Source organism: Mauremys reevesii, linkage group 26 (assembly GCF_016161935.1).
Source record: "Mauremys reevesii isolate NIE-2019 linkage group 26, ASM1616193v1, whole genome shotgun sequence".
Lineage (NCBI taxonomy): Eukaryota > Metazoa > Chordata > Testudines > Geoemydidae > Mauremys > Mauremys reevesii.
Window position 1 is genome coordinate 8,843,664 of NC_052648.1, and position 18,204 is coordinate 8,861,867.

The 18,204-nt window shown below is 51.0% G+C and overlaps 1 protein-coding gene across 1 annotated transcript; it reads left to right on the forward strand.

Annotated features, from left to right (window-relative positions):
• The first annotated feature begins 5,492 nt into the window (after window positions 1-5,492).
• On the forward strand, window positions 5,493-6,581 carry LOC120391734 (4-galactosyl-N-acetylglucosaminide 3-alpha-L-fucosyltransferase FUT6-like). The gene has a single exon (XM_039515767.1). The coding sequence runs from the start codon at window positions 5,493-5,495 to the stop codon at window positions 6,579-6,581; it is 1,089 nt and encodes a 362-aa protein (XP_039371701.1).
• The last annotated feature ends 11,623 nt before the right edge of the window (window positions 6,582-18,204 follow it).

The following is an 18,204-nucleotide window of genomic DNA, read 5'->3' on the forward strand; positions in this document are numbered from 1 at the left end:
TCAATCTGTAACAAAACCTCAGGCTTTCTGAGCAAATTTGCATGGGTTGCTATTGAAAACAGCTGTTTATGGCCAGCTGTATGTGCTAGCTAGGAAGACCTCACTCACCGCTGAGCTTCATGGTCGATTTTGGAGTGGAACATATAAAGCTACAGCCTGGGGTCTCCTCTCGACTGATGCAATGGGAAGAGCCGGCCCAGTGGAGTCCTGGGGGGTGGACAGGAGCCCACAACATGCTGAGATTGGGGATGTCTACACTGCATTATAAACCTGGGGCGGGGGACCCCAGGCTCATGGACTTGGTGGTCCCAAGCCTGGACTTGAGCCTCCACACTGCATTTTAAACCCAGGCTTACAATTGCTGGACCCTTGTGTCACAGCCTTGCAAATGCGGCCATAGAATCATAGAATCTCAGGGTTGGAAGGGACCTCAGGAGGTATCTAGTCCAACCCCCTGTTCAAAGCAGGACTAACCCCCAACTAAATCATCCCAGCAGGGTCCTACGACCTGAGCCCTGCCTGTTTGCTGACCTGAGTCAGACTGATTTGTGTATGGACGGAAGATGGGCTTGAGCTCAAACATGAGACAGAGCCTGGGCTTAGTGGGCAGTGGAGATATACCCTTGGCTTAGGGCACACCTAGACAGCAAAAACACTCTGCGTGGCAACAATTTCTACAGAGTTGGGCTCGCGCTACGGCCCTAAAAATAGCCAGGAAGATGCTCCAGCTTGGACTGGAGCTCAGGTTCTAATGTCCAGTAAAGGGGGTGAGTTTCAGAGCCCAAGCTCCAGCCCGAGCTGGAACCTCTACACAGGTGGGTCTAATGCCATAGCGCAAGCCGAAGTCTGTAGACCTAGGTTCTGCGATTCACTGCCATGGTGGGTTTTTTCCCCCGTGTTTTTCCTTTACATGTTTCAACTGTGACAACTGAGATCCCCAAAAGGCGGGTGAAGCCACCTCCTAGAAGGTGGCACCTTCAGCTAAGCAAGAAAACGTCCAAGTGAATGGTCTTGGCCAATGGCCAGCTTCTGTAGTAATGGTGATGATATTCCTTAGGCGAGCACAGCAAGGAGCAGTGAAAAGGTCTCGCAGACTTCAGTGCACAGAGGAGCCCTTTCCTCTGTCGTTCCACATTGGTGGCAGATCCTCAGGGACTTGATTTCAGTGGAACTACACTGGCTGATCCAGCCCATTGAGTTATTTACACCGTTGCAAAATGGATACAAACCACCACTGTTCTGGGAATACTTCAAAGCATACTTTAAGTTGTCATTGGATAAGAGGGAAGGTCTTGTCATGGATTGAGAACTGGTTAAAAGACAGGGAACAAAGGGTAGGAATTAATGGTAAATTCTTAGAACGAAGAGGGGTTAACTAGTGGTGTTCCCCAAGGGTCAGTCCTAGGACCAATCCTATTCAACTTATTCATAAATGATCTGGAGAAAGGGGTAAACAGTGAGGTGGCAAAGTTTGCAGATGACACTAAAGTGCTCAGGATAGTTAAGACCAAAGCAGACTGTGAAGAACTTCAAAAAGATCTCACAAAACTAAGTGACTGGGCAACAAAATGGCAAATGAAATTTAATGTGGATAAATGTAAAGTAATGCACATTGGAAAAAATAACCCCAACTATACATACAATATGATGGGGGCTAATTTAGCTACAACAAATCAGGAAAAAGATCTTGGAGTCATCGTGGACAGTTCTCTGAAGATGTCCACGCAGTGTGCAGAGGCGGTCAAAAAAGCAAACAGGATGTTAGGAATCATAAAAAAGGGGACAGAGAATAAGAAGGAGAATATATTATTGCCCTTATATAAATCGATGGTACGCCTACATCTTGAATACTGCGTATAGATGTGGTCTCCTCACCTCAAAAAAGATATACTGGCACTAGAAAAAGTTCAGAGAAGGGCAACTAAAATGATTAGGGGTTTGGAACGGGTCCCATATGAGGAGAGATTAAAGAGACTAGGGCTTTTCAGCTTGGAAAAGAGGAGACTAAGGGGGGGATATGATAGAGGTTTATAAAATCATGAGTGATGTGGAGAAAGTAGACAAGGAAAAGTTATTTACTTATTCCCATAATACAAGAACTAGGGGTCACCAAAATGAAATTAATAGGCAGCAGGTTTAAAACAAATAAAAGGAAGTTCTTCTTCACGCAGCGCACAGTCAACTTGTGGAACTCTTTACCTGAGGAGGTTGTGAAGGCTAGGACTATAACAGCGTTTAAAGGAGAACTGGACAAATTCATGGAGGTTAAGTCCATTAATGGCTATTGGCCGGGATGGGTAAGGAATGGTGTCCTTAGCCTCTGTTTGTCAGAGGGTGGAGATGGATGGCAGGAGAGAGATCACTTGATCATTACCTGTTAGGTTCACTCCCTCTGGGGCACCTGGCATTGGCCACTGTTGGTAGACAGGATACTGGGCTAGATGGACCTTTGGTCTGACCTGGTATGGCCGTTCTTATGTTCTTATGTAAAGCACTTGGTGAGCATTACAGGAGCTGTCTAGTCTGCGAAATGGTGCTGACGTGAGAAAAAAAACCTGAACTCATTTCCTGTGTCGAGTCCTGCTGCAAACACCATGGCCCGATTCCCTGTTGCCTGCAGCTCATGGAGTCATTTAACCAGGGCTGGCTTTAGGAAATGCGGGGCCCAATTCGAACAGCTTCGACGGGGCCCCAGCAGGGATGACTGAAAAAACAAACAAAAAAAACCACAGGTAAAAAACCACGTGGGGCTTGTACTCACCGGACAGTGCTCCGAGTCTTCGACAGCGCTTCGGCAGCGGGTCCTTCACTCGCTTCAGGCCTTCGGCAGCACTGAAGGACCAGCCGCCGAAGTGCCACCAAAGACCCGGAGCGCCGCCAGGTGAGTAAAAATTAAAAAGGCGCCTCTAGCCAGGGAAGGGATTCTCACTGGGCACGGGGCCTTCTTAGGTGTGGGGCCTGACTCGGGGGAATTGGTGGAATAGGCCTAAAGCCGGCCCTGCCCAAGTATCTCACTCTCCTTCGCTCGATGATATTTTTCATACTCCTCCATGTTAGACTCCTACCCTCAAAAGCTGCTCCAGTCTGCACAATGTACCTGGGGTCAAGCCTAGGGGATAAAAGGCACCTCTAGACCTGACCCTTAGGGATTTGAAGAATTTAAAAGCCCTTCGCAGCAAATTCCTGAACATCCCAGGCCTGATTCCTGCCCCCACCGCCTTCCAGGTGCAGCCTCCATCCAGAAACTGTAATTCAAGTCAAACAGCCCACGCGTCCATTTAAATACATTTCATCCTGATTTAATGCATGAACGGCCTTTTCATGCCAGCCCCTTGCAGCCAGGCAGGTGCACAAAGAAACAATTGACTCCAGTCGCAGCAACTGAAAAGCATGGATAACCCCAGTGACTAAGATACATGAGACCAACTCACCTGGGCTGGGGGTGGGGCGAGCTTTGTAGCAGGACAGGGCCCATAGCTGGTCTTCCCCAAGCAGAGCCGGTATCACTCCGTGTTCCTGTCCAGCTCACCTCTCGAGTGCTGGGAGTCACGAGGGGGTGAAGGAGGTGGAAGGCAAAAGCTTGAAAGTGACACATCCAGGGCCTGAGACCCTGTCACTTCCTTGGTGACACATCCAGGCCTGAGACCCTGGGTGAAGTTTCCAACGGGGGTTTGGCAGCACATTGGAATCAATGGGAGCAGTGTGGTTAAATCTGCTCTTTAGCTTTGAGACTCGTGGTGATTAATAATCTCCTTATCAGCCTAGGCAACCCCTCCATGGCAAAGGAGAAATGGAGAGCGGCGGCTCTGCACAGGTTCCCATGCTCAGTAGGGCCTGTGGGCTGACTCTGGAGCTGATGGCCGTACCGGGCAGAGCTCTGAGGACTGTTCCACCCATCCCCTGCTCACCTGCTCTGCAAGAGCCCTCGGGAGCTCAAGAAGATCTGGAATCCCAGCACACATGCATTGCTCCGTCCGTCCCTTTCAAAGGGAAAGGAGCTGCGCCACATCCAACCAGAAAGGCAGATCTGGTACGTTTCAATCTTATATTGTCCCTCTTTGGGTGCTGTTTCCAGTTCAATTGCTTCCCTCTTCTTTGCTGTCACTGCTCAATTATCTTCAAACATATCAGCCTTGGGAACAATTGTTGTGAAGGGATTGGCCGGGGATGTTTAAAGAGGGTGGGACTTTTATTTCCTGGAGATCTTGTTCCAGCTGCAGCTGATTGGTATATAGTAAACTGTTGGCCAGGAGATACATGAAATCCACTCCCTGTAACTTTGCCCTCCTCATTCTGTTTTGCATCACTTGCGTTCTCTTATCCTACCTGCCGCTTCGACTCATCTCACCAGAGCACTTACCGTCATCTCAGGAATTTGTCAGGACAGAAGCCAGAGGTGAGTCGCTTTCTTCACTGCTGTCTGGACTGTGGTTTGGGTGGCACGTTCCCTAATCATAGGCAGCCTGGGGATAGGGGCACTGGCCGAGGCGGCAGGCTCCCTGGGTTCTAATTCCCACTTCTGCCAGCTGTCTGGTCTATGACCTTGGACAAGCTGTTTCCCCCTTCCCTGCTGCGTCTGTCTTGGCGTGAGCTCTTCAAGGATGGGACTATGGCAGTGCCAGGTAGGTAGCACCAGGAATCCTGGACTCGTTGCTGCTGTATTGTCATGCTAATAAATTTCTAAAAAAGGGATGGGTGAAATGTGGAGTAAAAGGCTGAGGAAGAAACTGAGGTGGGCAGTGGTGAAGGAAACCCCGAGGCCTTTGGAAGATCCTATGTAGCCCACCGGCGAGTGTGTGTTATAGCAGACAGCTATGGAGCCTGGGCTTCTCAGCTCACGCTTTTAGTTCTGGCAGTTCCTGGTGTGTCAGCCAAAGGGGTGGTAATCTAAATTGGTGGGTGCTCCCACTGTATTTTGAACCAGAAGCCTGATGAAACGGAAACCTGGAATTACCCAATGGCTCCCTAAATCCCTCCTGCCAGCTGGAGTTGATTATCTCCATTTTCTGCCTGAGGCTCCAGCTCCATTTACACAACTGGAGTGTTTGTCTGGGCGATGCCCTAAGCCGACGGGAAAGAGTTTAATAACTTCACCTCCACGAAAGGCGGAAGCTGTCTTAAGTTCTGAGAGCCGTAAGTTCTACTGAAGCAACCTGTAGTGTAGATGGGGTCTAAGTGGTTGGAAAGGACTAGCCATTTCAGTTTGCTCTGAGTAATTCCCAGCCACAAGGGCAGCATCATACCTCAATGAGGTTATTTCAACAGGGGCAGGTTTGGGAGGTGGGCCACCAAAGAACTTGTCTGCCCTTGGCTGTGAGTCTGCGAGTGATTCTGCTTCGTGTTGCCTCCTTTGGGCTTCAGATCTGTGACCACTTTCTAACAAGCGGTGCCAGTTCCTGGCATTGCTCCATTCCCCTTGTCCCCGCCATGTTTAGTTATCGCTAATCACTAATCCCTCCGTCATTGGTGTCTCCTGCATTCCCAGGCCAGCAATGCAGAGCAGCGAGCAGTTGAAAAGCCCAGCCTGCAAGCACCTCCTCCTCTTTATTCTCTCCCAATTCATACTCGCCCTCTGTTTGTTTACATACCTTCGGCCCTCCAGGGACCGAGGCCCAGAGCCCCAGGCTGGCAATCCCTCTGCACTCACAATCCAGCTTGGGAACAACCCCACAGCTCCACAGGCTGGTTCGGAACTGATCATCCTGCTATGGACCTGGCCCTTTGGGCAGCCTGCTGCTCTGCAAAAATGCTCTGAGCTCTTGGGCATCGGGGACTGTCACATCACGGCCAATCGCAGCTGGTACCACAAGGCCAATGCGGTGATTGTGCATCACAGGGATGTGTGCTCCAGCCCAAAGCAACTGCCCCAGGGCCCACGGCCCCCATCCCAGCACTGGATCTGGTTCAATCTGGAGTCCCCCAGCCACAGCCCTAACCTGCGCTTTATGGATAACCTCTTCAACCTGACCATGTCATACCGGAGGGACTCGGATATCTTCACCCCCTATGGGTGGCTGGAGGTCCTCAGCCAGCCCCAGAACTTCAGCATCCCAGCCAAGTCCAAGCTGGTGTCCTGGGTGGTGAGTAACTGGAACCCAGCCTCCCGCCGGGTGCAGTACTATGGGGAGCTGAAGAAATACCTCCACGTGGATATATACGGCCACCAGCACATGCCTCTGCCCCAGGACAAGCTCGTCTCCACCCTGTCTCAGTACAAGTTCTACCTAGCCTTTGAGAACTCACTTCATGAGGACTACATCACCGAGAAACTCTGGTACAATGCCCTGGGCTCAGGAGCCGTGCCCGTTGTCTGTGGCCCCCCCCGAGAAAACTATGAGCGCTTTCTGCCCCCCGATGCCTTTATTCACATCGATGACTTTCCCAATGCTCAAGGGCTGGCCCAGTACCTCCAGGAGCTGGACAAGGACCCAGCGCGCTACCAGCGCTACTTCCAGTGGCGAACGTGGCTAAAACCGTCCGAGCAAAGTTCCTGGACCATCCGCTTCTGCAAAGCCTGCCGGGCCTTGCAAATGACAGAGACCTACCAGACCAGGACCGGTTTGGCCAAGTGGTTCCGCTAGGAGTTACATGCTCAGCTTGCTGGGTTTAGTACAGATCATTTCCGGGTGGTTCAGTTGCAATTAGCCAAGACTGCTACGTTGCTTTGTACAGAGACATGCCTGCATTTGTTACAAGCTGGGTAGCCTTTGCACCAGGAATCGGCTGTTCTGCGCACCCCAACCCCTCTGCCGGTCCTCGGCTGCCTGGCTTCAGAAATCTGAAATTGTGAAATGCAGAATAAGGAAGAGATGACAGAACAAAAAGCAGCTTCCGGGAGGGCACCAGTTTGGGGGAGCTCTGATTATGGCCAGCCTAGGCCAGTGGTTTTCAAACTTTTTTTCTGGCGACCCAGTTGAAGAAAATTGTTGATGCCCGCAACCCAACGGAGCTGGGAATGAGAGGTTCAGGGTGTGGGAGGGGGCTCTGGGCTGGGGCTGGGGGTTGGGGTGCAGGGGTGAGGGCTGTGGGGTGGGGCTGGGAATGAGAGGTTCAGGGTATGGGAGGGGGCTCTGGGCTGGGGCAGGGGGTTGGGGTGCAGGGGTGAGGGCTGTGGGGTGGGGCCAGGAATGAGGGATTCAGTGTGTGGGAGGGGGCTCTGATCTGGGATGAGGGGTTTGGGGTGTAGGAGGGGGTCAGGGCTGGGGGTGCAGGCTCTGGGGTGGGGCCAGGGATGAGGGGTTTCGGGTGCAGGAAGGGGCTCTGGGTTTGGGGGGGCTCAGGGCTGGGGCAGGGGATTGGGGTGCGGGATTACCTCAGGTGGCTCCCAGTCAGCAGCTCCAGCGGGGGTGCAAAGGCAGGCTTCAAGCAGCAGGTCCGGCTCCTAGACGGAGGCGCGCAAGCGACTCCGTGCGGTTCTTGCCCACAGGCACCGCCCTCCCCAGCTCCCATTGGCTGGTTCTCCTGGATGGGGAGATTATGGGTAAGTGAATAGAAGGATGAAGGGCATATGGGGCATTGTGGCTTCCACATGCCAAGCTGGGCAATTTTTAGGTCTGGTTGAACTATTAAGGGGCAGGCGGATGATAGATAGATCAAGGTCAGTTCTGGGGTCCCGTTATGGTGGGGCATGGGATAAGTGGGGATGTTGGGTTCCCTGGACATTGCAATGAAAAAAAAAACCCAATCAGAAGTCCAGAGGCTAGTTAGATTCTTGGGAACGTTTGGATTTTAACAAGAAGAACAGGAGCACTTGTGGCACCTTAGAGACTAACAAATTTATTTCAGCATGAGCTTTCGTGAGCTACAGCTCACTTCTTCGGATGCTGTAGCTCACGAAACACACACAGATCGGAACGTGCCCAGGGCTTGGGAAAAAAAAAGCCACAAGACCTTGGTTCCGCCTCCAGCTTGCAAGCACCCTGCCGGGGGTTGAAACTTTGCCATATTGAATCAAGTTCAAAGTCACCGTCCTGCTCTTCAAAGCACTCCCTGGGCTGGTATGCACATGCACCTGTTGTTCTGTGCTTAGAGCTCAGAAGCAAGATCAAAAAAATGAGCTTTGTGCATGGAGTGGAAAGTGGGGAGGGTTGTGATGGTCCCTTGTTCCCAGGGGAGTTCATTCCACAGTCTCAGGCCGGGTCTACGTTAGCTCACCCCAGCAACGTCGCTCAGGGCTGTGAACAATCCCCACCCCTGAGCAATGGCGTTAATCTTCCCCTAAGACTCTGTGTAGACGGCACTAGATGGTAGCTGGATTCTTCCGTCAGCCTAGCTGCTGCCTCTCGGGGAGGTGGATTAACGACAGCCACGGGCAAACTCCTCCCGTCGCTGCAGTAAGTGCTGCTGTAGCGGTTTCATTGTAGACGCAGCCTCAGCTCACCCAACTCGCACACGATCAAATCAAGCCACTGCACTGCTTCTCCTAGCGAGAGGAGGAGGGAGAACACACGCCAGGCGGGTGTGTCCTCACATGGCTTAACACCGTGGTTCTCAACCATGGGTCTGGGGGTTGCGAATACATTTCGGGGGGGTCGCCAAGCAGGACCAGCATTAGACACGCAGTGGCCCAGGATAGAAAGCTGGCGCCCCACTGCATGGAGCTGAAAAGCCCAGGGCCCTGAGCCCCACCGCCTGGGCTGAAGCCAAAGTCTGAGCAACTTAGCTTCACGGAAGCCCCTGTGGCATGGGGCCCCGGGCAACTGCCCTGCCCCTAATGCCGGCCCTGGCTTTTATACGCAGAAAAGCAGCTATTGTGGCACAGGTGGGCCGTAGATGTGGGGGGAGCGGGGACTCAGAAAGAAAAAAGTTGAGACCCCCTGACTTAATGCATGACTGGAGGAGCTCAGATACTATATAGGCTACAATAGGCGCAAACTGCATCTGCAGAAAAGCCGCAGCTTTGAAAACATCTGATTCCACCTTTTCTAAGCACTGTCGCTCCTGGGATAGTCCTGCCAGCCGCATGAAGGCTTTGGAGACAGCTTGAGTTTAAACAGTGGCTGAGTTGAAAAATGTTTCAAACCTTCCAGCCAGTAGCGTCTGTGCTGTCCCCTCTGCCCCTTTCCAGCAGGCAGCTTGCTGATGGGAAGCCCCAGGAGAGAAAGAAAGGGGAGTTTTGAGACGCACGTCCCCCGCAGCTTGGCCGGGGGAGCCTGAGCAGAGTGGAAGGAGATGTGAAGCAGCTTTGTGACTTGCTGAGGCTGCGGGAGCCAGAGGAGGAAATGCGAAAATCAGGATTGACACCCCTTTCTGCGTGGCCCCTGCCGATGACCACCAAAGAGCTGCTCACTGTCTCCGCTGTTCTCCTCATGGGACTTCGCAGACCCTGCCGTGAGGGGCGGCAGTTTAAAACCCTGCGAGCAGTAGATCCTGTAACCTCCCCCCAGCCCCCAGGGATACGTGGGCTGTATTTTCACAAACAGCCTCTCAAACCAGCTCCTGCAGTTCCCCCACCCCCAACTCTTGGTGCCAGCAAAAGGCCTCTGGGTGTGTAACTCGGTGTCTCGAAAGTCTCCATTTGCACACAAACACACACGCACTCTGGCAAACTTGGGGGCCGGGCTGGACGGTGCAGCTTGCTGTAAAGTGTGTGTTGTGCCACTCTCCAGCCCACGGAGGGGGTAAAGGCAGACTACCGCTGCCAGGGGATGGAGTTACTCCGTCGGCTTGTGTGACAGCCTGGAGTCCAGCCCTTTGGTGGGGGTTGTCATGGGAGCATATTGGCCATAAACAAAGGTTTAAATGCTGCAATCCAGACAACAGACACTCCACACGTGTAATACTTTCCCAGCAAGAATCCTGGGATTCTGTCTCTGCAAACCCAAACCCTCTAGCTGGGATCGAGGAAGCCAGACAGGAGGCTGGACGTTTGCTCAGTTTGATCCCATGGGCTGTTCGATGTAGAACCCATCCTGCCCCATACGGGTTACTTCAGAACCGTCTCTGATGGGATTCTCAACCGCCCAGCCTAGGCTGCGCTCTGGTGACGGGGGGAGGCAAAGCTGGGGCAAAGGCAACCGTTTCTGCAGGAGGTCGGCGCACAGGAGCTGCTCTGCAAAAGACAGAGCAGCACAAACCACCTCTAATCCCAGAGACCGGCTAGCTTGTCTCCTCACGGCCACCAACTTGGGTGTGCCCTACATCTCCTCCCCTTGTAGCTGCCACCAGGGAGCTCCACCGTTATTTGTATTTCAGTAGGACCTAGAGGGGCAGATCAAGATCAGAGGAGCGGCTTCCTAAACACATACCACCAAACAGCCCCTGCCTCGAAAGGCTGGCAGTCTAATTAGACTATGGGAAGGAGGAGGAGACGCCCGCTACTAACAGGCGGCTCTTGTCACCAATGCAGCTTCTCCAAGGAGGGGAGACTCGTTATCGGGAAACTGAGGCACGGAGAAGGGAAGCAGCAGGTCGGTGGCAGAGCCAGGAAACGAACCCTTGTTTCATAGAGTCAAAGCAATGTAGGGCAGGAAGGGACATTTTCCCACTGCTGCACTGCAGCAGTGGTAAGTATACCTAGGCCTGAGTTCTGCTCCCATACCCTAGCCCCTGGACGGGTCCTAGCAGAGTGGCTGCAATCCCACTTAGGACCTGAGGACTCACGTTTACTGGTAGCTCTTTGGCTCACCGGCAGTGTCTCGTCTAGCTTCATAACCCCATTGCAGATTTCACATCCAAGGCAGGCCACGGGCATAAAGTTAAATACATGCAAGAGACCTGCCATGCCATCAGTCTCACGGGGCTGTTACCTGGGACAGAAATGGTGAGTTTCCCCTATGCAAGCTCAATCTGTAACAAAACCTCAGGCTTTCTGAGCAAATTCGCATGGGTTGCGTTTAAAGGAGAACTGGACAAATTCATGGAGGTTAAGTCCATTAATGGCTATTGGCCGGGATGGGTAAGGAATGGTGTCCCTAGCCTCTCTTTGTCAGAGGGTGGATATGGACGGCAGGAGAGAGATCTCTTGATCATTGCCTGTTAGGTTCACTCCCTCTGGGGCACCTGGCATTGGCCACTGTTGGTAGACAGGATACTGGACTAGATGGACCTTTGGTCTGACCTGGTATGGCCGTTCTTATGTTCTTATGTAAAGCACTCGGTGAGCATTACAGGAGCTGTCTAGTCTGCAAAATGGTGCTGACGTGAGAAAAAAAAACTGACTCATTTCTGTGTCGAGTCCTGCTGCAAACACCATGGCCCGATTCCCTATTGCCTGCAGCTCATGGAGTCATTTAACACGTCTGCAAAGTGAGTGTACGATGCTGCCATTCTGGTCTGGTGGCATTTCACACCCACTGGGGTCCAATGTAAACTGTGGCCGAAGGTGCAGAGTGATGACGAATCCGGCCAATGGTGGCTCATTTCGCTCTTGGACTTGAGTTATTTTTAAATGGTGAGACAGGCTGTATATGCAGAAGTAGAGTTGTGATTCTCCTGGCTGTAAAACTCTGTATCTGCTTCTGCGTAGGCACCAGCCAGCAGGTTTTTAACAGCTTCACTTACATCCAGCCAATTCAGGCACTGCTACACGGAGCCGGGAGGCATTCAGCAAGCCATTCCAGTGGGTATCTGGCCAAGACTCTAGGATGTATCTGACCATGGAGTCTGAAGCGGCCAGACCATACACAAAGCCAAACCCCCATGTCAATCAACGGCAAAATGTAGCTGCAAAAGACGGTCTATTTTCCCAAGTGAAATTCACTTTGCTCGCTCATAAATCCAGCACCGCTATGATCATTTCAACAGCGACTGTATAAATAGGCTTGTCAGAATTCGATTTTCATTTTTTTAGACTTTCAACAGCTAACATCAACGTTTATTTTTAAGCCTTTTTAAAACACTTTTTCTCGAGTTAAATGTTCACACGTGTGCAGAACCATGGGGCTTTGCAAGCATTTTTCAAACTTTTTATCACGTTACGTTTTCACAGTTGTGGGAAAAAGTAAAGCTTTATAACTGTTTAAAAACAGTCAACCTCAAATATATAAATTTTAGTCATAAATCAAACGCTAATCAGTTCTCAAGCAGCATTTGTCTTACTTTGCCTAGCTGCCCATTGCTATTATTATCGATGGAAATATGTTTTTTTCGATCGGTTTGTGTGTGTGTACAGGGAAATCAACGCGTATTGACATTTACTGATAAAAATCGAATCCTTCCAAGCTTACACAGGAAAAAAAAAATACCCAGAAACAATAAAAAAAAATTGCCAAGGAATGAATGGGATAACTCAAAACTGCCTGTATGTGTTTGCTTTCAACACTTTCAGCGCACAACTGGCCTCTCCAAATTCGTTCTCGAAAGCAGCCCCATTTCCAAGGTGCTTACGTTTTGCATGGTGCATGAAGCTGATCTGGTAACAATATTATTGCTACTGGCGGAGCGGCTGGTATGCAGTGTGGAGGACACAGGGCAAAAGGCAAGTGCTTGAGAATAGGGACTATGTGTTTATCCTGTTCGTACAGCACCGAGCACTGCATAGCACCGATTAGGCTGTGCGAATGCACCGTGTGGCCCTGGCCTCTAAAATATTCAGGCTCCAAACACTTGCTTAACAGAAGTTAACAGTCCAATTGGATTACCTCCAGGAGGCAAGTTTAGCTCTATTTTCCCATAGGAATGGGACCCTCATCTGGGTTGGGGCCTCTGGATGCTATTGAAATATAAATGAGCATGATTATTATTGTATTACTAATGCAAGAGACTGGAGCTGACAGGCAGGAGAGGGAGCACAGGTAACAGTGAGCAGCATGATAAACAGCATAGACTCATAGAAGATTAGAGTTGGAAGAGACCTCAGGAGGTATCTAGTCTAACCCCCTGCTCAAATCAGGACCAACCCCAACTAAATCATCCCAGCCAGGGCTTTGTCAAGCCGGGCCTTAAAAACCTCTGAGGAAGGAGATTCCACCACCTCCCTAGGGAACCCATTCCAGTGCTTCGCCACCCTCCCAGTGAAATAGTGTTTCCTAATATCCAACCTAGACCTCCGCCACTGCAACTTGAGACCGTTGCTCCTAAGAACAGCCGAGCTCCACAGTCACAGGGCGTCAGCTGCTCAGCCATGGTCGAGTTTTATGGAGCCGTCACAACAGAGGGAGTTTTAAGGAGGGATAGCTTGTGTTATTATCTATTATTGGAGTCCTGCTAAGTGCGAGGTTAGTCCCTTTCCCTGAACGTTGGAGATTTTCACCAGGATCAGGTGCGGGGTTTGATTGGAGCAGCTAGAAACATCTCCAGCTATTTTGGGAAGTTTGCAGGAACCCACACGGTGAATCATTTGGCCCTTTGGGTCGAGTTTTCCATCAGCTGCCAAGGCTTTAGAAGCCCAGGCAAAATAAATACCCTCGGTTACGATTTATGAATATTGACATAGCTGATCCAACAGCAATACAGCTCCCAGCGCCGATGCCCAAAATGGCAATGCAACCTTCAAGGGATCTACTAAACCCTCTTTATTTTAATGACACTAGAAGCAACTGAGTCTGAGAATAAAGCAGGGTGTAATGAACGCCCCCTGCACAAACAAACACGGGCCACGTGCTTTCGAACTGCAAAACAAGCTTTTATTAACCCGAAGCTCCCAGAACTGGCAGCTCCCAGTTTATTGACGCAAAGAAAAGAGAAGTGAGCTTGCACCACTGAGCCACGGGGTTTGCGTTCATTATTGGAAGGGAAAATCGACACGGCAGCCCAAAAGCGATGTAATGAAGAAATCCGATCGAGTGAAACATCTGGATTCCTGTACTTCAGGGGCCTGGCTGCCAGGGAGTGGAGAATTACTCTGTAACTGACAGGCCCATTTGTTAAACAAGAGCGCAGGATCGGGGGAGCATTGCTAGGAAGCAGCATGCTTGCTTCCTCTTTTTAAGTGCCCAATTTCTCCAGAGGCTTAGCTCCCTGCCTCCTTTCAAACAGGCCTTGTTTTACAAAACTGTGGTCCAGGGAAGCAAAAAGAAAAACACACCCAAGTGCAATCACAGGGTGTATGCAAACAGTGCCACGAGCTTGAGAGAAAAGTCTGCTCCCAAATTTGGTTCCTTCTGTAGATCTCCCGGATGGTGCACAAGGTTTTTAATCAAGGGTTGTTTTGGTGGGTGTTGACAAAGACACCTTAAAACATATGGAACTAGGCCGAACAGCATCATCCAAATTGCAACATGCAGGGAGGTGCAGTTTCGCAGCCTTGGGGGCGGGAGCTGTCTTTTTGAGATATACTATTAACTAGATTGGATGGCGAGGCTGTGTCTGGTGGGACTCGCCCTATGTGGGAGGGGATTGGTGGTATTTGAGGCTAGGGAGTATGGGCTAGTGGGTGCAGCATGGGGCTGGGAGTCAGACATTCCAGAGCATATGTTACTGACACAATAGCCTTTCCTCAAGCAACCAGAATAGATGGTTCATCTGTATCAATCGCCCCAGCGTCCTCATTTTCTCTTCATGGCCCTGGAGCACATGAGGAGCAATCATACACCCATGGGAAGGAGGGTACTGGCCTTCCCATATAAAGGGAAACATGGAATGGACATTGTGGGGGAAGGAGGACCAGCCTCGCACTCGCCGCCTTTGACAGCCATGGTGCAGGACCCCTCAGATACTGCACTGATGGGAGCCAGGTAACAGAGAGAGACAATAACGCAGGCCACCCGTTTTCCCAGCAAACTGACTGGAGAGATAATGAGGGCTCCTTCCAGCAGTCAGGAAATTGAATAAATTAACCCCGCAAAGGGCATATGTAGCTTGCTGTGTGGGAATTCTGGAAGTGGGAAACTGAGGCAGGGTGCTGATTCTTGGTTGCCCAGCATGCTATGCCGTCATTTGCACCAGCGCGAAGCGCTACCATTTGGATCCGGAGGAAGAGCCGTCAACAAAGTCCTTTGTCTTCTTTCATGTTCCACAATAGTTTGTCTAGCGCCGATGGGCCTTCCTAGTTGGCCAGAACATAAAACCTTCTGTTGGAGATCAGCACCCTACACTAGTGAATGTCTCTCTCCTGTCTGGTGACTTTACACTGTCACAGAGGCTTATAATATGTCCATTGAAATATTACCTTACGCTATGGGATACAAATGTTGTAAATGAGATTAATGCAGGCAGCAACTTCCAAGTGTTCAATAAGGTCTAAATGCCAAATGCATTTTTATAATCTAAATCCCTATTTCAACAATATTAACACGCAGGTGAGCCAGACCGATTCCAGATACGCATGTGTCAGTGTCCCACCCAGGCATGGGGGACCTTGGCATGAGCTGGCACCTGGTTCGCCAGCATCGCAGCTACAGCTGTAGGGGCTTTGGGGCAGGAAGCAGCTTTATGTCCTGTGTTCGGACAGTGCCTAGCGCAATGGAGGCCCGGTCCGTAAAGAGAGGCTCCTAAGTGCTACTGCAGTATAGATAGAGAATGATCATCATCAATGGCAGATGGGAAGCTCCCCGTGGTGAGTGAAGGTGTCTAAACCAAGCCCCTGTAAGGACCAAGGCCCCATTGTGCTCCGTCCGGTACAAACACAGAAGAAAGATGGTCCCGAGTTCTGCGGAATTGAAGAGTTCTTTTTATAAACAAATTAAGTTTTGAGCCCTCCGCGATAGGACGAAACCCTTCCACACGTGATCCCTGTGCAAACCAATACAGTGCGCTCGGCCGGAGCTGGCAGTCAGGCAGCTCGCCTGGTTAGATTGCGGCTCGTCACTTTGCCAAACAGTGAAAGACACCAGTCAGTGTCACTGCTGCTATCCAGCACCACTAATTTTCACTCTTCCACTGCTTGGGAAGTCTCTGAGCCACTTGGTAACTACTGTCCCTGGACCTATCTGATAACCCTCTCCACATCTCTTGGGTCAGACTTTGGCTGGTAGGTGTAGTCCTCTTGCTAGAGGCTGGTCGCCTCCAGAACGCCCCATCCTGGCCCCAGGGTGGGCCTGCAAGCAGCCCCCTGCCTCAGTTTCCCTCTTGCAGAAGCCGCAGTAACAACACGAAGCCAGTTTTTGCAATATAAATAGCCCTTTGTGGGGTTAACTTATTACAGAAGTCCCACCACCACAACTGAGATTTCCCCAGCACAGTCCAGACAGTACAGTCCATCTTCAAGTCCCAGTAGCCCCCCCGCCAAGTACAGATCTGGCATTTCTCACCCCGCTCACCTTTCAGGTATGGATCTGGAGTCTCTCACTGTGCCTCACCCCAGCCTCTCTCTCTGGGATGCTTCTCTGCCCTGCTCATGCTCAGGTTACCATCTAGCTCTTGTCGTGAGACACCAGCGGGGTCACTCCTCAATCATTCCCCAGCCTTCAGCTCTCTCAGGCCCTCCAGCTTCAGCGCTCAGAGAGCCAGCAGGCATCTCCCTCTGCAGCTGTCGGCCTTCAGCTCTCTCTGGCCTGGGGAAGTCTATAGGTGACCCACCCCTGACTGCCTGCCGCTTTCACCAGCCTGATCTGGCTCCACTACTCACTAGGGAACTCTGACCGCTCCCTCCTCCGAGGGCGTCCCTTCCTTGAAGCGCTCAGACCATCTCTCCTGGTCTCTACTTCTCTAGACACCCCCAGCTCTTCACTCTGGAATCCCCGCTTGCCTTTGGGCTGTCTCCCATTGATAACTCCCGGGTGCAGCCCCACCCACTCGTTACACCAAACTGGGGTGCACCTGGACTGCAGCAGGAGCGCTGGGCCCGATTTCATTTACGGGGCCAGCTCCCCTGTTACACAGCTCCTCAGCAATAGTTCAACTCCTCTCCCTTGGGATGTGCCACATACACCACAGACAGCCCAGATACTGGAACACGGGACCCCTGGGTCTGCCAGTGATCTCGGGCGAGGCGTTTCTGTCTGTCGCTGTTTCCTCCTCCACACCCTTTGCTGTCTTGCCTATTTAGATTGTAAGCTCTGTGGTGCAGGGACTCTCTCATCTGTATCTGTTCAGAGTCTAGCACACTGATCTAGGATCTAGGGCCCTGATCTAGGATGGGATAGCTCAGTGGTTTGAGCATTGGCCTGCTAAACCCAGGGTTCTGAGTTCAATCCTTGAGGAGGCCATTTAGGGATCTGGGGCAAAGATCTGTCTGGGGATTGGTCCTGCTTTGAGCAGGGGGTGGGACTAGATGACCTCCTGAGGTCCCTTCCAAACCTGCAATTCTATGATTATAGGATGAAGCCCCACGGTGCTATCATCAAACATAAAACTGGTGTGATGTGGCTGGGAACAAACCAAACCCAGAGGTGTCCAAGACCCGCTGCAGTTTGATTAATCCCGGGAATCCAACGCCAACTATGTGAAACAGACAACAGCAGCGTTTCAGTGACTGAGCCACCAGCCCTTCAATAGCATCAGCGTTTCTGGCCGAGCAGCGTCTGAGGCAAATAAAAGGCTTTTGCAGTTGGTTAAATGCCAGGATGAGGTTGAGCCTCCATTGCTGGAACAGAATCTAGATGGTGCAAGAGGAGGAGGAAAATCCAGCAAAACATCACACTGAAAATAAAAATGAGGTGTCCCTGGCCTCATGGAGACAGCAACTTGGCGCTTGTTTGTGCTTTCGAACCTTCTACTGACACCTCTTTGGGGTGGGTCTCGTTTGATTTCATTTGCCTCAATGTTTAAGGCCAGAAGGACCAACATGATTGTCCGGTCTCGGTGCTACGAACCCCAAGTGTTTAAAAACCATGAGGCCAGGAAAAATTGTGAGATTGGCTTGAAAAATCACCACATTTTTCAAAATAAACTCTGGGGGACTTTTTATTTATCACCCAGTGCCAGCGCATACGGAGTTCAAGTTTTCAAGCTTTTCTCTCCAACCATGAGGGTTAAAAACTTACTTTGTATTTAAATGACAGCTGAGATTCTCAGCTAATCACATGCTGCCAGGAGCTGGGGCTTTAGGAAAGCACCAGCTGTCAAGAGACTCGTGATAAAATTGCAAGCGCTGGCAATACTGCAGTCCGACCTCCTGCATAATACAGGCCAGACAGTTTCATCCAGTGGTTCCGACATTAAGCCCGACAACTTGTGGTTGAGCTGAAGCACCAGAAAGAGCCGCCCAATCTGAATGTAAAGCCTTGATGTGACAATGAATGTGCCACCTCCCTGTGTGGATCTACCATATCCAATGGCGAATTACCCGCATTTTGCACATCATTTGAATTTTTCTGCCTTCAACTTCCAACCATTGGCTCTTTGCCTGTTAGCTTATAGCGCTTCTAGTGTCAGATAAGTTTT

Excerpts from the sequence above, each read along its gene's own strand:
- LOC120391734 (XM_039515767.1), top strand. The coding sequence starts at position 5,493 with ATGCAGAGCAGCGAGCAGTTGAAAAGCCCAGCCTGCAAGCACCTCCTC.